General features: G+C 30.3%; 3 protein-coding genes across 4 annotated transcripts; 2 read left to right on the top strand and 1 right to left on the bottom strand.

The window, feature by feature from the left end:
- The first annotated feature begins 846 nt into the window (after positions 1-846).
- On the top strand, positions 847-5,221 carry LOC129886375 (peter Pan-like protein). 2 transcript variants are annotated; one of them, XM_055961030.1, is made up of 7 exons: positions 847-1,024; positions 1,477-1,653; positions 2,954-3,184; positions 3,412-3,504; positions 3,588-3,775; positions 4,495-4,688; positions 4,980-5,221. In XM_055961030.1, exons 1-7 carry the CDS (start codon positions 1,007-1,009, stop codon positions 5,099-5,101), a joined length of 1,023 nt encoding a protein of 340 aa, XP_055817005.1. In that variant the 5' UTR covers positions 847-1,006; the 3' UTR covers positions 5,102-5,221. The 2 variants fall into 2 exon arrangements, with proteins under 2 accessions (XP_055817005.1, XP_055817004.1); XM_055961029.1 differs by having other exon boundaries at positions 1,474-1,653.
- Positions 5,222-8,529: 3,308 nt separating this feature from the next.
- LOC129886374 (ETHYLENE INSENSITIVE 3-like 1 protein) lies at positions 8,530-11,371 on the bottom strand. Its single transcript, XM_055961028.1, has 2 exons — positions 11,163-11,371; positions 8,530-10,792 (listed from the first exon to the last, which is right to left on the bottom strand). The coding sequence occupies exon 2, from the start codon at positions 10,661-10,663 to the stop codon at positions 8,840-8,842; it is 1,824 nt and encodes a 607-aa protein (XP_055817003.1). The 5' UTR covers positions 10,664-10,792; positions 11,163-11,371; the 3' UTR covers positions 8,530-8,839.
- Positions 11,372-20,281: 8,910 nt separating this feature from the next.
- On the top strand, positions 20,282-24,759 carry LOC129886373 (calcium and calcium/calmodulin-dependent serine/threonine-protein kinase-like). The gene is made up of 8 exons (XM_055961027.1): positions 20,282-20,763; positions 21,445-21,750; positions 22,882-22,936; positions 23,058-23,168; positions 23,330-23,565; positions 23,681-23,888; positions 24,196-24,255; positions 24,487-24,759. Exons 1-8 carry the CDS (start codon positions 20,360-20,362, stop codon positions 24,661-24,663), a joined length of 1,557 nt encoding a protein of 518 aa, XP_055817002.1. The 5' UTR covers positions 20,282-20,359; the 3' UTR covers positions 24,664-24,759.
- The last annotated feature ends 312 nt before the right edge of the window (positions 24,760-25,071 follow it).

The raw sequence follows: 25,071 nt of genomic DNA, 5'->3' as shown, positions 1-25,071 counted from the left end.
TCTTCTTCCATCAGTATGAGAAATCAATGCAACTTGTTGAATCAAGTTAAAAAATATTCAACCACAACAGTTATACTACTAGTTGGTATTACTTATATCATGTCAAAATTTAAACTTATATTGGGATATAATAGTTCAGCTCCAGAAATTGGACATATATTAGATTTTTTGAATTTGAGCTTCTCATTTGATTAACACCTCTATAGCTTTCATATATCTTGTCGGTCGAAAAAAATAATTTAATATTTTTAAATAAAGAGGATAAAGATTAAAAAAAAGGAGGGAGGGTAAAGATATGAAATTATTATTCATCGAGTGTCTATCTATTTGAATCTAGAGGTAAACGATAAATTTTCTTCAAATTCCGATTTAAACACACAATTTTCATTATTATTTACACATATTTCTCAAAAAATTTGTATTGATGTCACATGATATCTTGTTAATCGAATGTGAAAAAAATAATCCATTACAAGATAAAAAAAGATAATTTTAAATTATATTTACCGACAAGAAGAAAGTATCTCAATAACATAAACTATAAAAATAATAATAATAATTCATTATTCCCTTATATAAGAAGCCACACTTAGCAGTTTGACCTGTCTGTTTTTAGAATAGAATAGAAAAAAAGATATATGAATTTTTTTTAAAATAATTTAATTACCTATGCCCAAAAATTATTTTTTACTTTTAGTAAAATATTTAAAACCATATAAATAAGTCTTGCTAAATCTTTCAAAAATATTTTTTTAATAATCTTTTTTTTTCTGCCGAAGTCAAAAATATCACACAACTTCAACTTAGAGAGGGAGTAACTAGTAATTCTACTAATTGGCAAAGAAAAAAAAAGTGTACTAGTTTGGGTTTAGCTAGGGTTTTATGTAACTTGTCTCCTTTCTCGTCCATTGTTGCAGAGCCTTAAATCATATATTTGGGGGATTTCTAAAATACTAACAGTTGGTAATCTGCAGCAAACTTGGAGTGTCTAGCGAATTGGTAGAGTATGGGTCGTTTCAAGAATGTAAGTAGTACTTCTGCCTTTGTCTATTCTATTGAAGTTTTCGATTTCTCTAGCTGTTGTTTATAATAGCCATACCAGTTATAACTATAATTGAATTAAAGTTTTGGGTTAAAGATTTGACTTTTTAATCAATTTTCCTACTAAAAAAAGGGTTTAATCACCTGAGCTGAATTTTTGAATATTGTTGTGAGGAAGCTAATTGTTTGAATGGAAGATGTCACACTTTGTTTATCTGTTTTTGGTTTTATTGAAAGGGAAGGAAAACAAAGTCACTCACGAGTGATGACCCTAACCTTTTGGTCTTTTTTCCTCAAATGAAACAAGAAATGGTGATTAACTAAACAATGATTCTGTAGAAGATATGTGTTTCTTTTTCTGAATTTTTGTAAGCTTTGTGACAATTATTGTGGTGGTGGTTGAGCTGAATTCTTGAATACTCATTTAATCAGAAGAATAGGAAGCCATTTGTCAAGCAAATTGCAAAGACGGCCCCAACTGTCAACCCTGTTACTGGAGACAAGATTCCAAAGAGCTTGGTGTTTTCAAGGGGGAAGATTCCTGGTCCTCTAAGACAGTTGCAAATGGACTTGCGGAAATTGATGCTTCCTTATACTGCTCTCAAGCTCAAGGTAAAGCCTTAACATAGTATGTTTATTCGTGCATTTGGGTGCTTATCTGGTTTTTGCTTGACAGTCTTGACTTTTTACTCATTGTTTTCCTATCTAAAGTTGTCAATACGATCAGGACCTCTTGCTAGGGATATTTGTCAAGCTTCTTCTAAATTGGGACTTGATCCATAGGGCTAACAGACTAACATTGTATGAAATATGAATACACGAAGCCCACCCTTGCAAAGAAACAGTACAAATCATCTAATATGTAATGAACTACAGAATCCCATAAACTGATAAAATTAACCCTATGAAAAGCTTCTACAACTGCTCCTACCGTTCACTAAAATAACAAAAGAAAACAGTTGCTAAGATGCATGCTGATAAATATAATCCTCAAATACTGGAGTGAGACAACAGAAATAGAATTTACGTTCTGGGAAAGAAAAAGAAAAATCTTACTTATCCACAAAAGAAAAGGAAGAAAAAGTTGAATACTGTGTCTAGGTGTTCAGGAGGAATGTAAGCTATTATTTTTGGAACCTGAAGTCAAAAAGTAGTTTAAATTGCTGGGAATCACGACAATATAGTTATGTTACTGCAATATACATTGTGGAAATGGAAATGCAAATGCAATCTAGTGGGGTGTTCTCGGTCTAATTATTCTACAAGTCTGTTTGGAAGGGAGACGAAGGAAATTCACCATAGAGTTATTTGAATATCGAAACCACCAGAGCGTCATTTTCTTTGTCCGTGCAGTATTGCATGGTTTAATGCTTACAGCTACAAATTTAAAGAAAAGGAAAAGGAATAAAAATTAGTTGATGTTTGGAAAGAGTGAGAACGGGTTAGACGTCTTTTTCTGCAATGTGATCTGTGAACTTGCGAAGAGATGATTTCTCTTCAATTCCTTTGGACATTGCAGAGAGAGTCAAGTGGGAGGTTGCTTAGCTTGGAAAGGGGGAGGGGGGTGTTTTGTTACTAGTACAATGTATTAGCGTTTTCCATTTTAACGTGTGGACTAGTCATTATGCCTGTATTCTCCTGGATGCTGAATTCCTACCAATTGAAAGGAAAGTGGAAATGATCAATTAAAATGGTACGTTCATTGGCAGCACAGATCTCTTCAGTACTTATGAGCTCTGTAGCTTTTTGCAGCAATGCCTGATTTTGTCTTCTGACATAAGCTAGAAACATGAATATATTTTCTGCTATATATTTATCTGTACCTATGTGGTTCTGCATATTACAATATGCATCTGTTGTCTGTATTTTTCTTATCTTTTGACCAAATAATGTTTCCTCAATTTAATTTCAGGAATCGAAACGAAATAATCTCAAAGATTTCGTGGCTCTTGCTGATGGTTTGAGTGTCACACATTTCCTCATATTGTCAAAAACTGACTCTGCAGCATACTTGAAGGTTGCCCGAATGAAGCATGGTCCCACTTTGACGTTTAAAATACATAAATATTCGTTGGCTGCTGACATTGCTCAATCTCAACTCCGTCCAAGATGCCCTCCGGATCTTTTCAAAAACCCACCGTTGGTAATCTTTTCTGCTGAATCTTAGATGACTAATTCACACCTCCTGACATGTGGATGCACCTATGAGAACATACTCAATCAGGCTTAACATCTAGAAGCACGCCATACATCTAGTAACATAATCCCATCAAGATGTAGGATGTTGGCATTTTCTGAAGTTGGTTGTCTTGTATTAGCATTATCTATTTTCTCTACCTGGTCAGCTGAGCTCCAGAATTATGCTTGCAGATTGTGCTATCTGGTTTTGGGACAGGGGAACAGCATCTAAAGGTCACTACGTTTATATTCCAGAACATTTTTCCTGCCATTGACATAAATACAGTGAGTGAGAAACATACATAAATTTCTAAACTAGCCACAGTTAGTTTCACCAGCTTTTAATGGAAAAATTTTACACAATGCAGGTCAAACTGTCTTCTTGCCAAAGGATTGTATTACTTAATTACAACAAAGAAACAAAGCTTATTGATTTCCGGCACTACTCTATCAGATTACAGCCAGTGGGTGTTTCTCGCCGAATCAGGAAATTTGTGCAAAACCATCAAGTGCCTGATCTAAGAAGTCTTCAAGATGTTAGTGACTTCGTGACTAAGTACGTGTCCATGTCTCTCAGTGCGCTATGGCTTTTTGAATGCATTCGACCTTTCTAGTTCTTATCAAACGAGGAGCTGGTCTAGAGTTAGTATAGCTGTCTGCATTTGTTATCCTTCTGGAATCTGGTTGTGTGGAACTGAGATCGCTGAATTACTGCAGAGATTCTATTCTTACTTCTTCCCTATTGCCCTTACCGCTATTACCTTCCCAGACCCTCTTACTATTTGGATTATTAGCCAAGTGTATCCTTAGAAGAATTCCATACCGCTGTATCAATCCAAAAACCCTATTCTATTCTATCTCCCACCTGTCACTCTCTCCCCTCACCCTTGCACACTTATCCATTTCCATTGCTATTATATAATAAGTGATGATAAGCATGCAGGACATGGTCAATAGGCTTACCTAAGAAGATGACCCTTTTATTATCTCAGAACATTTTCCTTTGGTTAAGGATGTCGCGGTACTAGAGAGGAAGATGTAACTGAAGTAGATGGGGGTCATATGTTTCCATTTATAGGCTATTCTGGCTTTTGCTTTGCTTAGTATATCTTGTTAATTTTGCAAATACTATTTTCAGTCACTATGGGAGAAGTAAGCTGTTAGAGTGAACGATTTGACATTTTCCTTCTTTGTTATAGGAAATGTAATGTAGTCTTCTGCTAGTGTTGTGCTTCTCTTAACTTTCATTTGTCTTTCTCTGCTTTGTCAATGAAGGGCTGGTTATGGATCTGAAAGTGAAGGGGATGATGAGGCAGCAACTGTAAATCTGTCATCTGATATTGGAAGAGTTAATCGAGCTTCTACGAAAAGTGCTGTCAAACTTCAAGAGATTGGACCTAGAATGACTCTTCAACTTGTCAAGATTGAAGAGGGCCTCTGTACTGGTGGAGTCCTTTTCAATGAATATGGTATTTTTCTCTATAACCTCTTTTTCTTACATGAAGCAAAAGACAATCTTTTTCGTTTACTGGGTTAATTGGAGGTGGGTGGATAGTATGGAACAGGGAAATTTGACGTTGCTACAAAGGGTATGGATAGATTTGATAATTTTGTTTATAGCTTAGGAATTGCTTGTAGTTGGAATCATCTTTGTGAATTGGCTGTCCATTAGTGTATTAACTCTGCCAACTACAGAAATCTTTCACAATACTCGCGACATTACTTCAATTTATTCTCGGTGTCATACTTGATGCTTTCAGGTAATGTCGATGCTCAAAAATCAGGAAATGAAGAAGAGGATGAACAAGAAAGTGATGAAGAGATGGATATAGATGATCAGGAAAATGAAGATGAGGAAGAACTAGAAATTGAAGAGGATTAGCTCTTTATTTTGTTCTTGTATTGCCAATATATATTGTGAGATGCTGGAAGAGGAAAGAATTTCATTTTTGAATTTGCTTTCATGAGCTATTCTACTATAGTAACTATACCTTTTCCTCAACTCTTTGTTTCTTTTCCTCGTTTTTATTTTACTGATTTGGCTCTACAATACTAATTTCCTGTAAATCATAAGTTTCCACCCGGTGTTCGGAGCTCATGGAGCTTCGATTAAATTTGGATTGCATATTGAAGTTTTTTTTTGGCGGTGACGATCTCAATAGAATTTTCGCTATATTCAGGCTTGAACTCGAAATCTCTAGTTAATGGTGGAGCAGTTTCATCATTGCACCACGACTGACTTATGTTGGTGAAGTGACCATGCTTAATAAAGCACATCCAGTATTATAGTCTAAAAAGAAATGCTTTGTTCTAAATTGCTTCGTACTCATGCCACCTTTTTATGTTTTAAAATTTTTATTCCCTTGGTTTCAATTTGTTTCTTTTACTTATTTTTTAAATTTGTTTTAAAAATAATGTTTTTTTTCAATTCTTTAAATTCAACTTTACATATGATATGTTTAAAATCACAAAATTAAATAATATTATTGTACATTGACATATTTTAAATTTAAGACCACAAAATATAATTTTTTAAAATACTTTTGTTAAATGTTGTGCTGAGTAATTTTACTTAGTTTTTGTCCTTAATCAGAAGGTTATGTAAAATTAACAAGACTTATTATTGTCACAAGAATTAACTTGTGAAATCGACCTTAACAAAAAGGAAATAAACTCTTTTATGGAGTTCAAATTATATGCTCATACATCTTTTCTATGTTACAAATAAAAATGATTTGTGTTCGAGATAACAAATCTCACTTTTTATAAAAGGTTATGTATAAATTTATATTTTGAGAACTTGACAATAAAATTAATTTTATACTGTTATAAATAGTATTTTCTTTGTCCCATTTTAGTTGTCAGAATAAGATTTTGCACAACTTTTAAGAAAACATTAATTAGGAACATTATTTGACTAATATATCGCTTATTGATTCTTTGATCTTTATTTATTTATATGTTTCTTACTTTTAGAATAATTAATGCTACAGGTAAAATTGAAAAAATATAATTAATTCTCTCTTGATTGTTTTAATTGATAACTATCTTTGAACAATTATTTTTAATATATATATAATAACTAATATGGGACGGATGGAGTATTAGTTAATCTATTTACTTATTTTTGGAATATCATCTCTCTCCTTAAAGAAACCAAACATAATGAATGTTGAAGGTGACATGATGCACGAATGGCACCAATCTGCAATTAAAACTTATTGTCCAAACAAGAAAGTCTATGATATACATGTACCAAATTTTGACTTGGCCATCTAGGAAAGAAAGTTGCGTCTTAGTTTAAAATAAGAATTAATATTTTCTCCGATCCATTTTAGTTATTATCGTTCTTGCTAAAAGTAACTGATCTAAAATAATTAACATCATTTTAAAAAATTAATTATCAACTTTTACTTTTATCCTTAATAAATATTGAGAGAATTTATTAAGTCAAAATCACATAAGGATAAAAGATAATTTGATCAAATTATCTTTTTTACGTAGTTAATATTTTCTTTAAAATGTGCAAATAAAAAATTATTTTCTTAAAGACGTGCAAATGAAAATCATGAAAAGCTTAACATTTCTTTTTCAAGTAAAACATCTCAGACACGTAATTTGACTGCTTTTTCTTCGTCCACCTGTAAAAGAAGAATCCAAAAAAAAAAATATTAAAGTAAAAAAAGACAAAACTTTCTAGAAGATGTTTTAAATAGTTTATCTCAAAGCACATGTGTTCTTGGGTTTATATAGCGGCAATAATTATTATAGTGAAAAAGAATCATTCAAAAGTAAACAGTACGAAAATATCTTTAAGTAGTTTATCTAAAGAATATACTGTCAAGTGGCAAAAATGAAATTCTTCTTATCAATGATTTTAAGCCATTGGCTAGATGAATAGTTTACGGAGAATCGACAAGGAATTTTATTAATAGTTGATCGATTTAATTAATGGAATAATTCATTGAATATAGTGGATTATTTAGAACTTCTCATGAATATAGATCGAACCTATGTAATGTTTTTTTAAACTTAAATCGTCAATTTTTGAAATAAAAATATCTAAAGAAGATGAAGGAGAAACACACTATTTTCTCACTTGCACATTTAATTTAGGTATTTTGAGTAGGGGTGTGTATCGATCGATTCGGTTTATCGATTTTTGATTTTTAAATACGCTAAATCGATAATCAAATCAATAAGATATTTGTTATCGATTTTGGTCTTTAACGATTCGATTTTTGATTTAACACAAACAAGAAATTTTTTTAAAACAAATATACAAATTTTGGAGCCGGCCGCCATCGTTGCAACCTTTGTCACTGAATTTAAAGCGGCAAAATTTAAAAGATAAATACTAAAATACTGAATAGTATTATATAGTGAATAACTTATTATATATTTATATTAATATTTTTATTTGATATTTGTGTATGAGTAAAAAATTAAAAATTAAATTAGTAAACTATTATAATCTTAATGGGTTATCGATTTCTCTAATAATCCAATATTATAAAACCAATATCGAATCGATAACACCCAATAATTATTTTTTATAAAACCATTAAATAATCGTTAACCCAATAATCCAATAACTATAAATCAATAACATCATTTTCAATTCGATTTATGGATCGATTATATTTTTACACATCTATAACTTTGACCTAAAACCAATTCCATTATTCACATTTCACCAAACGAAACAGTAGAATAAAAAGTTTCCAAAAATAAGAAATTTTCTAAAACACTGCCCCACTCCCCGGGAGGGGGGGGGGGTGGAATTCCAACTTTCCTCATTTGTCATAGGCATTAATGACTTACCAGAATGACACTTAGATTTGACCTATACCAACCAAAAACATTGCAGCTGAGCTTACATTATTATTACAAGAATTAAGCATGTGATTCGTTAAGAAAAACATAGGTTAGGAAAGGTACGACTTTGACCAACTATTCGGAGTCAGAAATTCACTAGTCCGATTAATCTATAGATTCAAACCCACTAAAGAGATGAGCCTTCTTACCAAGAATTTCTCCGCTCACAAATTCAAACTCGAGATTTCTCTCTATTAGAATTTAAAATCGAAACCTATGGTTCCATACATCTCACAAAACTTCTTAATAGTTTTGCTTAAGAATTGCATGTCAAAAAACCATGAAGAAACTTCATGATGTACATTTTCAGACTAATGGGGAAAGGGATATTAAACCTAAATCATCACCACAGTGCCCCGAAAAGAGCTCGCGTGATATCCTTTAAACGCGATTACCAATCATGATCTGGTTCCTCTCGTATGATCAATGGCGTAAATAAGAGAGTTTAAAACATAATTGCATAATGACAATACTGTTTAGGACTTACAACCATCAAAACATCAAACAAAAATCACAAAGAAACTACAATACCTGTATATAAAGGACAGAAAGTTTATCACTTATCTAAACATATACAACCTATCAAGCCTTCATATAGGAAATAAGACAGTTTAATATACTAGTACTAGTTCAGAGGTACCATGTAGATATATCCTGCTTTGTCAGCTGTTCCATGGCATAGTCGCTTCCTCCTCCCAAGATGAACGGGGAACCCAATCTGTAATAAGTAATATCATTTAAGTTACCATGTAGATATATCCTGCTTTGTCAGCTGTTCCATGGCATAGTCGCTTCCTCCTCCCAAGTTGAACGGAGAACCAAATCTGTAATCAGTAATATCATTTAAGTTTCCAGCGAACGGGGCATCAAAGGACAATTTGCATTGATCATATTGAAACTCTGTCGAATGATAAGCAGAATTCACAGGCATGCTGGTTTCTTGAGCTACGTTCTCCATAGGTCCCAGGTTGAAGTTGTCATCCATAGGAAGTTCCACTGTTTGTTGCAGCTGCGGGTTTTGATTTACTAAAATCTCGGAAATTCCGGAACAGATGCTGCTACCATTTTGCTGAAAGTTGTTGTCGTAAGATGTTATGAGGTCAGAAATAATCCTCTGGTCATCTTCAGGGAGTCCAAGCCCAGAGGCACTCATCGAAGAGGAAACAGTGACTGACGAGACAGCTGGCTTAGGAGGAGCGTTTTGAGCAGGAAAAACTGTATTGTTCTCATAGTTGATCAGATACTTTGGTGTATTAAGTGTTTGAGCAGAATTGAACCGGAATGGACAACTAATTTGGTGGTTATTTCTTGAAGTCCTGTCAAGGAATCCAGCTTGATAATTGCTGTATGGGCAGTGAAGGTACTCACAAGTATATATCTTTTGATCAACGGACTCATCAAAAAATGGTTGCTTCCTCTTTTGGATAAAATCAGAAGTTAAATCAATAATTTCTCCTTTCACTGGAGCTAAAGCTGGCATCAAGATCCTATCTTTAGGTACCATAATTCCAGTTCGGAGATTGATATCATGGGGTTTACATTCCACTTCATTGTTTTTCTCGTCATCCATTCCTTCCACATCATAATCACTAGCATCGCTGATGAAAAAGGAACCATTACCAACAGCTAAAGATCCCTGTGGATAGCTATCAGGATACAGCTTACGAGCCAAAGCCTCTTCTTGATTGATAATAGCAAGCCAAGTAGCGCTCTCCTTAGCTGTCATCTTATCCTGCAAGCATTTTGACTGACGAACAAGCTTGCGAATCTTAGCAATGTCTGGAGAGATGTGTTTGATTACAGCCGTTAGAACACCAACCTTCCAGGCCTTCTTCAGATCGTGAGGCTTCTTGTATGGAGGTTGAATTTGATCATTTGGCAGACCCAACTGACCCCACCAGTCCTCTCTACCAGAAGGCCACCATGGTGGAGATACCCCCTTCTCCAAGGGATACCGCCTCTGTGGAGGATCACAGTGCTGCATCAAAGCAGACAAAAGGGATCCTAGAGTTGTATCCTGAAGCTCTTGTAATGTGTGGGGAGTTGAGACTATCACACTCGATTCCTCAACTCTCCCTGGAATCTGATTATCAGCCTGATACTTGGCGATGGCAGCAGGTCCATTCCGATCAAATCTGACCTTTTCCTTCCACCATGCACGCAGATTGTCGGAAGCACCAGTCACAGGCTTCCCTTTCTCAGGGATGATTCCATAAACAAAACCCTGAGCATTACAAACTTCCATCATTTTCAGCATGTACTTCAGTATACCATCTTGTGCACGAGACATCTTCTTTCTACGAGCCTGCTCCTGTGACTGACGCTGCTTTGCACCATCCCCCACCTCTTTATTCTTGATCTTCTCTTTGAGACGCCTCAAGAGCATTCGGTCCCTCCACATCCTCCTCTCTAGCTCATCTACATCCATCTCCTCATCACTGTAGTCCTCCTCCTCCAACCCCGCCGGCTTATGTTCAACTTCTTGTGCCACATCTCCTCCACATCCCATAGAATCAGACAGAAATTCAAAATTTCCACAAAAGCCCATATCTTCAAATATCCCCATTTAGCAGATTCTTCAAACACCAATTCCCCAGAGATATAACAAAAAAAACTAGAACTTTTTCCAAAATCAATGATCAAAATCTAACTGATCAAGAAAAACACTCCAAATTCCTCAGAATCAGATATCTTTCTGCAGAAACAAATCATCAAAATTACTACCACTTTATAACAAACATAAATATAACAATCTCATGAAGCAGAATTTCATCATCTTTTCTACTGATTGATATAAAAACAACCCCATTCATTTTTATCTCAAAAATTTACACATGAAGCAGAATCTCACCCTCTTTTCTACTGATTGCTATTCAAAATTCCTTCTTTAGTTTACTTTTCCTCTCTTAAATTTTTTTACATTTCTTTGACAAAAACATCCTTTTGATTTTCCCATACACTCTGATCAACCCTCTCTCCAACACCCTTTTGAACTAAATTTCACAAGCATTCACAACAAAACCAACACTCAAAACTAACAAAAAAAAATCAAGAAAATGACTTACATGTTTTTCTTGAACAGCTTGTTGAAGCTTTATCTATGTCTCTACTAATCTGATTTAGAACAGGAAAAAAAAAAGGAAAAGAGAAAGAAGGGGTTTGAGAAGAATGTTAGGTGAGCTGAAGTGATGTTTCACTTTTGTTGTCTATTGGAAAAGTAAGAAAGATGAAGATGAAGAACAGAGGAAGGTGCAAAGACATTAAAGTAAATACAAAGTGGAAATGCAAATGAAATACTAAGCGATAAGTTACAACTTTTTTTTTTCTTTCTTAACTACGGATAAGTTAAGTTAACTGTGGTCCAATAGAGTGTCTTGGTGACGTCTTGATTACTTTAAATTTATCAAATTGGTCCCTAGAGTTTCATATTGTGCTTAAAATTACACTAGACAATATTTAGTTGAAATTAAGAAAATGAGTATTTCATAGTTGAATTTTTGAAAAACGAGTATTACTAGTCGAACCAATTTATTAGCTTTAAATTCTCTAATTTAATTTAAAGTTAAAAAAATAAAATTATAAAATAATACTGATTTACAATAATGTGTTATTGTTTGCGAATAACATATTGTTCAAAATTCTGAATTTCAATTACGCTTAAAGTTAATAATATTCGACAAACAACGAATTGATTGTTTATTAAAAAATTAAAAGATTTTTTTAAAATAAAAAGAAGTACAGTTGTCAAAAACTTTTTTAAGAAATAGTAAAATTGTAATTGACATAATTATTTATAAAATACTACTCAAACCAATTTATTAGCTTCAAATTATCTAATTTAAGTTGAAGACTAAAATAATAAAATTATAAAATAATACTGATTTATACATAATGTTTCATTGTCTACAATAACACGGGTGTTCAATACCTGAATTTCAGTTATGCTAAAAGTTAATCGTATTTAACAAGTGGTGAACCGAATGTTTATTTCATAATTGAAAGAAAATTTTTAAAGAAAAAAAATACAACCATTAATTACCTTTTAAAAAAATAATAAAATTATATTTGGACATAAATTTTATAAAAAAAATGTTGAAATTTTACTAGTGAAAAATCAACATTCCACATAAAATACTCTTCAAATCAATTTAATAGCTTCAAATTCTCTAATTTATGTTGAAGGTTGAAAAATAAAATTGTAAAATAACACTGATTTACAAATAATGTTTCATTATTTGCAAATAACATGTGTATTCAAATGCTTGAATTTCGGTTAAGCCAAAAATTAATAGCATTCGACGAGCGGTGAATCAACTGTTTATTTCAAAACAAAACAAAAAACTTTTAAAGAAAAAGAAGTACAATTATAAATAACTATTTTTTAAAATAATAAAATTGTATATGGGTATACTTTCTACTTATAAAATGAGTTGATTTTTTTTGAGCGAAAACCATTATTTCATATAAAATACTCCTCAAATCAATTTATTAGCTTCAGATTCTCTAATTTGAGTTGAAGGCTAAAAAAATAAAATTGTAAAACAATACCGATTTATAGATATTAATGTTTCATTGTTTGCAAATAACACGTGTGTTCAAACGTCTGAATTTCAGATACGCTAAAAGTTAATAGTATTCAATGAATGGTGAATTGAATGTTTATTCAAAAATTAAAAGAATTCTTTTAAAGAAAAAGAAGTACAGTTGTCAATAACTTATTTAAAAATAATAAAATTGCATTTGAAAATAATTTTAAAGTTGAAATTTTGTGAGTGGAAATCGTTATTTCATAAAAACAACTCCTTAGATCAATTTATTAACTTCAAATTGTCTAATTTAAGTTGAAAAAATTTTTAAAAAATTGCAAAACAATACCAATTTATAGATAATGTTTCATTATTTGCAAATAATACGTGTGTTCAAACACCTAAATTTTAGTTACGGTAAAAGTTAATAGTATTGAACGAGTGATGAACCAACTGTTTATTTCAAAACTAAAAAGTTTATTTTAAAGAAAAAAAGTACAATAGTCAATAATTTTCTTTAAAAATAATAGTATTTATGTTTGGACATATGTTTTATAAAAAAAATTTGAAGTTTTACGAGTGAAGATCATCATTCCACATAAAATGCTCGTCAGATCGATTACTTAGCTTCAAATGTTCCAATTTAAGTTGAAGACTGGAAAGTAAATTTGTAAAACAACAATAATTCATAGATAATGTTTCATTATTTGCAAAATAACACGTGTGTTCAAATGTTGAATCTCAATTACGCTAAAAGTTAATAGTATTCGATGAAGGGTGAACCGACTGTTTATTTCAAAACAAAAGAATTTTTAAAGAAAAATAACAATAGTTATAAATAACTTTTTTCAAAAAAATAATAAATTATCTTTGGACATCAATTTTACATTAAAAAAGTGGAATTTTTGTGAGTGAAAAACAATATTTCATATCAAATACTCCTCAAATAAGTTTATCAGCTTCAAATTCTCTAATTTAAGTTAAAGACTAAAAAATTAAAGTGTAAAACAATATCTATTTATAGATAACATTTCATTGTTTGTAAATAACACGTGTGTTTAAATTCCTGAATTTTAGTTATTAATAGGATTCGACGACCGATAAATCGACTGTTTATTTCAAAACTAAAAGAAATCTTTAAAGAAAAAAAGTTCAATTGTCAATAACATTTTTTTAAAATAATAAAATGTATTTGGATATAAATTTTACTTATAAAAAGAGTTGAAATTTTGTGAGAGTAAAATCATTATTTCATATAAAATACCCCCCCCCCCCCAAAAAAAAAATAATCTTTTTTTATATTTTAAACAATTTGAGTCGATCTCGAAACAACTCGTTGCATTTTCTCCTAAGCAATAACAAGAATATTTCTAGTAGAACATAATTTAAATTGAAGACTAAAAAAATGAAATTGTAAAACAACATCAATTTATAGATAACGTTTCATTATTTACAAATAACACATATGTTCAAACACCTGAATTTCAGTTTCGCAAAAAGTTAATAGTATTCAACAAGCGATGAACCGATCATTTATTTTTAAATTAAAAAAATTCTTTAAAAAAAAAGTACAATTGCCGATAATGACACGAGTTTTATAAAAAGGTTGAAGTTTTATGAATGAAAATAATTATTCCACATAAAATATTTCTCAAATCGATTTATTAGCTTCGAATTCTCTAATTTAAGTTGAAGGTTGAAAAAATAAAATTGTAAAATAACAGCGAATTACAACTAATGTTGCATTATTTACAAATAACACTTGTGTTTAAATGACCGAATTTCAATTACGCTAAAAGTTAATGTATTCGACGAGCAATGGACCAGTTATTTATTACAAAAATAAAAGAAATCTTTTAATGCAAAAGAAGAACAATTGTCAATTCTCTAATTTAAGTTGAAGATCGAAAAAATAAATAGTATTTCATTGCTTACAAATAACATGTGTATTCAAATGTCTGAATTTCAATTACACTAAAAGTTAATAGTATTTAACAAGTGATGAATCAATTATTTATTCCAAAACTAGAAAAAATAATTGTAAAGAAAAAGTAGTACAAAGTGTCAATAGTTTTTTTTAAAAAAAATAAATAAAATATATTTGAATATAAATTTTATAAAAAGAATTGAAGTTTTATGAGTAAATATCACCATTCTACATAAAATACTCTTCAAATCGATTTATTAGATTCAAATTCTTTAATTAAGTTGAGGGGCTACAAAAAAAAAACTAGTAAAACACCGATGCAAATAATGTTTCATTGTTTACAAATAACATGCGTGTTCAAATGCATAAATGTCAATTACGCTAAAAAAGTTAATAGTAATCAATGAGCACTGAATCGACTATTTATTTCAAAATTAAATGATTTTTTTGAGAAAAAAAATACATGTTTTAATCTCTAATTTAAAAAATAATAAAATGTTATTTGAACGTAAATTTTATATTTTTTTTTTGAAGTTTTATGAGTGAGAATCACCATTCCACGTAAAATACTCCTCAATCTAATTTGTTAGGTTTAAATTCTCTAAATTAAGTAGAAGGCTGAAAAATAAAGTTGTAAAATAACGCCGATTTACAAATAATATTCCATTGCTTGCAAATGAAATGTACGTCAGAATGTCTGAATTTGAGCTTAATTAAAAATTAATATTATTTTACGAACGATGAAGCGATAATCTTATCCAAAACTAAAAGACTTTTTTAAAAGGAAAAGAATTACAATTTAACTTAGCCAAAATAAGAAACAAAGTAGTAAAATAAAACTAAGAAGGAAGTCATATAACATTTGAATAAAAAAAAAAGAAGCAAATCTTACCTTAAATATGTAAAATAATAGGATCTTTCATATTAATTCGTTCTCATCTATTTCCGATTATGAGCTAGATTTTTTAATAAATCTTTTATTAAAAATGTAGGTGTCAATAACTTTTTAATATTCAAAAGTTAAAATTGATTTTGGACATAAATTTTACTTATAGAAAGAGTTTAAATTTTGTTAGTGAAAATCGTTATTCTACCTAAAATACTCTTCAAATAAGTTTAATAGTTTTGGTATTTTTAAAATTTATGTTGAAAGAATAAAACGGTAAAACAATACCAATTTGTCAATAGTGTTTCACTATTTGTTAATATTACGTAAATTCAAATGCCTGAATTTCAAGTTCACTATAAGTTAATATCATAAGCGAAATTCATGGAGGGCCATCATTGAAATAGTTTTTTTTAGCTTAGCCCACAACAATGTATAAATGTATATGGTGGGTGGCTCATGAGCGATGAATCGATAATCTATTTGAAAACTAAAAGAAATCCTATAAAGGTAAAAAAATACACCTATCAAAGAATTAGAGTTTTATAAGTGAAAATCATCATTTCACATAAAATACTCCATAAATCAGTTTATTAGCTTCAAACTCTCTAGTTTAAGTTGGACTGAAAAAATAAAATTGTAAAATAACACTGATTTACAAATAATGTTTCATTACTTGCAATTAATACGTATGTCCACATGTCTGAGTTTCAGCTTCGCCAAAAAATATTAATTATTCGATGAATTGTGAAGCGACAATTTTATTTAAAACTAAAACAAAAATTTATAAAGGAAAAGAAATATAGTTGTCAATCACTTTTTGATTAATATTTAATAATTATATTTCTTTTTTTGAGGTGCGAATCTCAATAACTCAATTAGCTGGTTATTTGAACTTTCATGATGGTCCACCTTATAATCCATTTTTTCTATTTTAAAAAGCACACTCAATTTCAATTAAAAAAAAGTTAACGATACGGTGTCTCCTTTAATTTACCCTTTTTGTGGGAGTAAAATAATAAGGAGAATTATGTAAATATTTATATTTATTCTGAGTGTAAATAAAACGTGTACAATGAAAACAAGAAACTAAATATCTTTAATTAATCACGACAAATATCGAAATCTCTTTTTTATGCTCAATCAAATATCAAGATGCATTTCCATAAAAGAAATAATAATAATTGCACTAAAGCATACGAGACGTGGAAGCTCTTTAACTCTTGAAGTACAATACATTTTAAGTACGAGTTTAATATCTGCAAATTAAGTAACATGTCATTAATTTAACTAGCCAAAATAGATAAACATAATAGAAAATAAAAAAGTAATTTGCCATTTGCATCCTTAATGATTTTGCTGTTTTAACAATATATTCTTTGTAAAATTTTCCTTATAATAACAAATATGTTTTTTTATGATGTAATAATTAACTATCTTTATAGAAATAGAATCCCTACAGATTTTGACCAAATATTTTTATACTTTAATACATAACTTAAAACAAAGAATATAAATGATATGAATGTTTGATTTCACCATTAATTTTTGTCCTTTTATATATAAAATGTGATTAAACTTAAGATATTATTTATATTTCAAATATTGTTATAGGTGCATTCGTCACTATAACAACTAAAAGATCTCAAATCAACAATGTTATAGATGAGTTTAATTGTGCATATAAAATAGAAAAATATTATTTCTGCATACAAACATCTATATATCTGTATGTATGACAGCTCTTCATTATGGTAGCAAGAATGTATAAGAGCTTTTGATGCATATTTAATACACAAAATAATACTGTACAAATATGGATGGACATATAATAAAAATATGATGTTGGAATGTTACAGATCTCTTACGCGTTCTTGTTTCATGTAAATATTTATTCGCATGGAATATTTTATATTAAATTTATAAATATATGATATATGTATTTGTATATGAATTTCTAATACCTAATCACAATTAATTAATTTTTAATATTTATTTAATCTGATCGCTTAGTAATCATGGTAAATTGAATTTCGAATAGCTGAAATCAATATAACTCCTTTACGAGAAGTCTAATTTTAGCTCGTTTAAAGATATAAAGTAGAAATAAGATAGTTTAAAAATAGTTATTGGTGAAGCATCTGATTACTGACTACAAATTCGTTTTCATGCCAATTTACATAACTAATTTTCTTACTAATCTGACTAAAGAAGAACTATACATTTTTATATTTGAAAATAATTTAATTTTAAACTTTTATTTTATGCTTAATAAAAAACTGCTATAGCCACACAAATATCATGACATATTTAAAATAATAATTCCAAAAAAATATTTCCTAGCCCTTGTAATTGAAGATCGACAGTGCCCTAGAGTTAAAAATTAAACGAGTAAAACCCCATAATAATGACATTAAATTTCACTTAAAAGAAACTTGAAATTTCGAAATAATGACTATTTTTGAAAGATCGAAAGTTTTCATTCTCTAGGAGTACAGGGGCATAGTCGCAAATTATTTTGAGGGCGATTGTATGATTAAGAAAACTTGGAGCACCTTTACAAAGTAGGATTTTTGGGATTCAGCCGCCTTTCTTGATTCGATTTTAACCTTGCCCATTTTCCAATTATTATATTTTCACCCCAACTTAAACTTGTCACGTGCAAGGTGTAATTGGCGGACCCCATCAAAGAAACTACTGGTCCTTGCATTTCTATGTTAAGCTAAATTTGGTCCCATCCAATTCTTGATCTTATCCATAGTAGGTTCAAAATGGTCATTTAAATGTAGGGAAAAGATATAAATTTTTTCCTAAGCTTATAACAAAAAGTCAGTTACATGCTTAAATTATTATAATGTCTTATTACACATCTAAATTATTTAAAATTGAATTTATTTTTATCCTGATGCACATACAATCAATCACATGATGAGAAGTGTTTTACACTCGCGCCATATCATCATCATATCACCGTCGCATTAATAATTATGTCAGATTTCAAAAAAAATAAATCATGTCACTCCAATTGCTTCTTCTTTCCTAATCACCATTAAACCCAACATTAAGTCATTACTATTGTTGTCATTTTCACCAAATTCATATTTCTAACACTATAGATTTTACCATCCAAAATCAAATTCACCGCTGAAATCTTTCCACAACCATTGTCATCATAAAAAATTGATAACAATCATAGTAAAAAAAAAAAACTTTTTTTTCTTTATTGATTCACCTACGCGCTTTTTTTTTTCCTTTTTAGTTTTTTGCCATATCAGATTTTGGGTGGAAATAAATTCACTTCTAAGTAGTAAATATGTGTAATAGATCGTTATGATAATTTAAATGTGTAACTGATTTTTTAAGATAAATTTAAAATTTTTTTATGCCTTTTCCCTTAAATGTACTTATACTCGGTTATTATAAAATACTGTGTAATTTTTTAAAAGAAATTTATAACATTCGATCATTTTTTTAAAAATCATTTTTTATTCTTCTTTAAAGAAACCGACCGAATTCAGTTGGTTATTTTTGAAAAATAAATAAATAAAAAATTAAAGAGTATAAATAAAAAGAATGAAAGTCTTAAACCAATAAACAGCACTGGTCTTCTGATATTAAAAATTAGGGTTCGATCACCCCATGATGCATTTAATAATTGTGTAATGTAAAATATTAATCAAATCGATTTTTTATTTTATTTTTTTTCCTACCACCCTACCCCCACAACCCATGCTACATAACATTTGTCTAAATAATATATAACTATTTTTAGGATAATATTTTCTATTTACTGATTGGACATAAAAGAAAAATATATATATTTATTCTTTTGAAAAATATTTTTCGTGATTTTTTTTTCTTCCTAATAAATACACCCTAAATGTTAACAACCCTAAGTGATTACCAACCTGAGTTGTGGTATAGTGGTGAAACTGTTTCACTCTTAATCAGATGTCTCGAGTTCTAGCCTCGGGTATGAAAAAAATTCTGTTGGGAGCGTCATTCTCGAATGAGTCCTGCAGTGCGCGATCCGAATTTAATCGGAGTTTCTCGGGATCTGGATACCGGGTGGGAAATCAAAAAAAACAAACCTAGGTGATTAAGATTGTACTTCTATCAGTTAGGAGAATAGTCCTCGGCTAACAAGGTAGGATCAATTTCGAAACAAATTCAATTCCAACAGAAGTCTTGAGCTCTGAACTCTAAAACACTGATGTAGACATAGCCCAAATATAGCATAGGTTTTGTTGTATGGGCTAAATGACTTCCATGATTGGGCTGCCCATGAATTCACTTTTGCTGTTTCATTACAAAATTTAAAATGTAGTCAGTTCATGACTAGTCTAATTTGAACTTAAGTCAAACCTTCTAAGAATATTTTTAAATGTATAAAACATATATACAAGCTTATTCTACATGACTCAAGAACAAAGAGATTTAATTAACCTAATCTCAAAATTAATAAGTAGTACTTCTTTTGTCTCAATTTACCTGACACATATTTCTTATTAATTCGTCCTAAAAAGAATGTTACATTTTTATAATTAGCAAAAATTAACTTGAAAATTCTTCTTTTACCACTAATGAAATGATTAGCCACAATAATGTCTAAGATTTATTTTAGATCAATTTTAAAATTTTGTGTCAAATCAAATGATACCATATTAATTTTGACTTAGTCAATTATGAATGTTCTTGTTAGCCTCTCCTTTTGTTGCCATTTGCTTATATAACATTTCATGACCCACAATATAATACCCACTCTCGCCCGGCCAACAAAAAACTTAATAAATTAAAGCCATTAATTATAAAACTCATCATTATATAATTAATCAGTTTTGATGATGTAATTACGTGTGTTCTCATCGATCAAACTCAACTTTTCTCTCTCTTTCTTTTTCTTCAAAACGAGTACTACTTTTGATGGGACAAAAAGAATTAGACATAAGAACAAGTTTAAGTGATGAATATGAAGTCACAGATATTTTAGGAAGAGGAGGATTTTCAGTAGTGAGGAGAGGAAAAAGTAGAACAACAAATGAAGTTGTTGCAATCAAAACTCTCCGGCGGTTCGGGCCGGTTCCGCCGGAGAAGAAAGAAAATAATAGGTCTCTTATTAAAAATGATAATAACTTATCAAGAGCTTTGATATCGGAGAGTTTGTTGACAAATGAGCTTTTAGTGATGAGAAAGATCGTTGAAGATGTTTCACCTCATCCAAATGTGATTCATTTGTACGATGTTTGTGAGGATTCATTTGGGGTTCATCTCATATTGGAACTTTGCTCTGGTGGGGAGCTCTTTGATCGGATTGTCGGACAAGCAAGGTATTCTTTAATATCGACTTTAATTATTATTATTTTTCTCAGAAATTTATGCTTTTAAACTTCACATGAGATTTTCATAGTTATGTACATAGGAATCATGTCATTAAAAACGTCAAAATTATCTTTGAACTATATAAAAATGGTACAGTTTTAGCCCATTGATAAAAAAAGATTGAAAAGGGCGTTATTAGGATTTTTTTAGTAACAATGGAGGAATGAATGACCCCAACTATTAATAGAGTGCAAAAATATTATCTTATTTCGTATAATTCAACTGTAATTTTGACCTTTATATGTCTCATAAAAGATGAAACATATGGAGTAATATACACATGCTTGTTTCATAGAAAGGTTGGAATCTTGTTGTATCCATATTGAGTGTAGTTTAATTAAGAGATGATTAGGATTGTTCAAAATCACATAAAGAGACTTTCTCATCACTTAATAGTCTTGGGGAACTCAACAATACCGCACATACCTAAGCTTGCCAATTGAAACGTGGACAGCATAATACAATTGTCTAACATTGATAAATAAAAATTGAGATGGACATAACTCTGATATCATAATAATAATAAAAAGGATCTTAGCCTAAGACCTTCACATCCAGTAATAGCCAATGTGGGAAACACAGCACTAAAATTACAGAAAGAATGTTTTAAAATTTTAATTTGGTGATAGGTACAATGAGGCCGGGGCTTCTGCAGTGGTGAGACAAATAGCTAAGGGACTTGAGGCACTACATGGGGCAAATATAGTTCACAGGGACTTAAAACCAGAAAACTGTTTATTCTTGAACAAGGATGAGAATTCACCATTGAAGATCATGGATTTTGGTCTTAGCTCTTTTGAGGATTTTGCAAATCCAGTGGTTGGTTTGTTTGGTTCAATTGATTATGTTTCACCAGAAGCACTTTCAAGGGATAAAATCACCACCAAGACTGATATTTGGTCACTTGGTGTTATTCTTTACATTCTTCTCTCCGGGTTAGTATACGCGCTTAATTATTTCTTCTCCTTACTAAAGTTTTAATTATATATATAATCGTTAGTATAATGAATTTTCACACCATCAAATCATTTTTATTTGTTATAACAGACAATATGTCTTATTTTAAGTGTTTAAACTACACATTTCATATTTTAAGAAGGCCTGCCTGTAGCTTAGAGTGATGTAATAGTGTAAGGGGTCGATTGAGAATGTCTTTCCTGTTCCAAGTTGCTTGAAAAATATTTAAGAAAATTGGTAAGAAAATCTTGTGTAGTTTACTTTCAAAAGGGTGTTTACATTAGTGACAATTTTGAAGAGTTTTCATGAAGTGAAATTCTTTAAATTTGTACTGATAAAAATTAATTTGGATATACATGAAAAGAGTTGGCGGAGTTGGTTGGGTGAGTGATTTTCCACTCAAGAAATTTGTGATCGATTTCCCTCATCAACAACCTTTTCCATCAGAGTTCATTACATAGCCCTGCTTAATGTGATTTATAGTTTCTATGTAATTTAAGTTATCGCACATGAGCAAATGTACTCAATACACTCAAGAAGTAACAGTTGTGGATTTCTCTGTCATACATAAATTTTTTTTAAAAAATTATATTGGATAGACCTCCTTCGTACTAACTAACCACCTCAATCATTGGAAGGTACATGATTTTTTTTATATTGCTTAGCGTGTAGTATACATTATATAATTATGACGGAATTTAACTCATACCTTCCCCCTAGTAAGGACTATTTAAGGAGTAGCCATCTTTATTTATTTAATTCAAACTTAATTTGTGGTATTATATTAGGTCGAAATCGAACCGCACTGATTTGTTGACTTTGAAACAATTTCTCCCTAAAATAAATGTTTTTATTATGTTTTTTCCTCTGAATTAAGGAAAATATAAATTAAGCACCTGAGGGCTTCAAGTAAAAATAAAATAAAATTAAGAAAAGGAACTAATTTCTCCTACACTTCTTTTAAAGTTTTAAGGGGAAATTATGGATACAAAACGAGGACAATAACAATAAAATATTTAGTATAATTTTACGAGTGAATTTATAAATTATGGATATTAATATAAATATTAAAACATAATGTTAGATGTGTTATTAATATAATGTTTCAGGTACCCACCTTTCTTTGCGCCGTCCAATCGGCAAAAACAACAAATGATATTAAATGTAAGTCACCCCTCCCTACTATTTCACATAACTAATTTAATTTCCTCTCATAATTATTTCATTTATGTTCTCTCTTTCTTTCAAATTAATAGCAAATAATGATAATTTTAAATTAATGCAGGGACAATTCAGCTTTGATGAAAAAACATGGAAGAATATATCTTCATCAGCAAAACAACTAATTTCCAGTCTTTTGAAAGTTGATCCTAACATGAGGCCTACTGCTCAACAGGTTTAATTTCCTAATAGATCTAATCCAATCATTTCTAAATTATGTATGCAATATAATTTTTCGATAAAACCCTTGCTCATGTATTCTTGAAATTAGTTGAGGTGTGCGTAAGTTAACCCAAGAATCGAGTATAATTAACTTAATTACTACATATGTTGTAGATAGTAGAAGATGCATGGGTGAGGGGAGAGTTGGCAAAGGAAGAAGAAATGGACGCTGAGATTGTTTCCCGTCTTCAAAGCTTCAATGCGCGGCGCAAGTTCCGGGCAGCAGCCATGGCTAGTGTCCTCAGCAGCAGTTTCTCATTGAGAAGTAAAAAATTGAAAAAATTAGTTGGTTCCTCCTATGACCTCAAGCCTGAAGAATTAGAAAACCTGAGTCACATTTTCAAAAAAATGTAAGCTTATTAAGTACTTCATATTATCAATTATGTTATGTGCGCACTGGCCAATCAAACATGAGAAAATAAGTTAAATGTTATGTCCTAGTTAATGATTAATTAATTTTTGTAGATGCAAAAATGGAGAAAATGCAACATTGTTGGAGTTCGAAGAGGTGTTAAAAGCAATGGAAATGACATCATTAGTGGCATTAGCAGGGAGGATATTTGATCTATTTGACAACAATCGTGATGGAACGGTAGATATGAGAGAGATTATAGGTGGCTTCTCTAGCCTCAAGTATTCACAAGGGGATGATGCACTTCGTCTTTGTTTTCAGGTATTACTATTGCACGTCTATCTCATGTTAATCAGTAAAAATGTGTACGTGCTTAACAAAATACAATTAGAAGGAGAGTAAAAAAACACTCAAAATAATTGGTGATCCTCTATGTAAGTATGGATTAATTAATCAACATGTTTAGCTATAAAGTTAGGTAGGTACGATTTGTAATTAAAGAAATTTTAATGGTATGAGTTATAAATAAATGATACTATTGTAATTTGTACCCCAATGTGTATCTATTTCAATTATTACAATTTAGATGTTCATTTTGATATTTTTTTTATATTTTTTTTGTAATCAGATGTATGATACTGATCGATCAGGCTACATTAGCAAGGAAGAAATTGCATCCATGTTGAGAGTAATAATTCTATTCCCTTCTTATTTTTGACGAGTCAAACTATTTTTTCTTTGACTTTATTTTCACAAACCCTTTTTGAATATTTTGATTATTAATTATGCTAACCAATATTAGGATTTTCACGTAAGCCTAAAAAAATGTACATTTCATTTAAAAGAAACTTGCTTGACCCTCTACTCCGAACCCCTCGACAGAATTGATTATTTTGTATATTTGATGAAAATTTTGTAGGCACTTCCTGAAGATTGTCTTCCAATGGATATAACAGAACCTGGAAAACTTGATGAGATATTTGATTTAATGGATGCAAATAGTGATGGTAAAGTCACTTTTGATGAGTTCAAAGCTGCTATGCAAAGAGATAGTTCCCTTCAAGATGTTGTACTCTCCTCACTCCGTCCTAATTAATTACTTTTATTATAATTATATATTTATATTTTAATTTGTAACACACTAATTATATTCATAATCTCTAACTTTTGTTGACATTGAGTTTATTATTCTTATTATTAGAAAGATCATGAATTAATTGGGAATCTTTATCGTACATATATATCTTCCTCTTTTTTTTCCTTTTTGCTATTATATCGTGTAGTTTTTTATCCTTCAATTTTGTTACTATATGATGTTTTCTTATGCCTCAATTAATGTATTATTTTGTTGTAGTTTCAGTTATGTTACTATTTGTTATTTTTGCTATGAACTGTTATTTCTTGTACTTCCTTTACTTATTTTGCTGGATTGTTTTGACATTTTTTTTTTTGAGTAGAAAATTTATCGGAAACAACCCTCTGCCTCTGAGATAGTAATAAGATT

The sequence above is a fragment of the Solanum dulcamara genome, chromosome 4 (genome assembly GCF_947179165.1).
Source record: "Solanum dulcamara chromosome 4, daSolDulc1.2, whole genome shotgun sequence".
Taxonomy (NCBI): Eukaryota; Viridiplantae; Streptophyta; class Magnoliopsida; order Solanales; family Solanaceae; genus Solanum; species Solanum dulcamara.
This window is presented reverse-complemented; position numbering and strand designations above follow the sequence as displayed.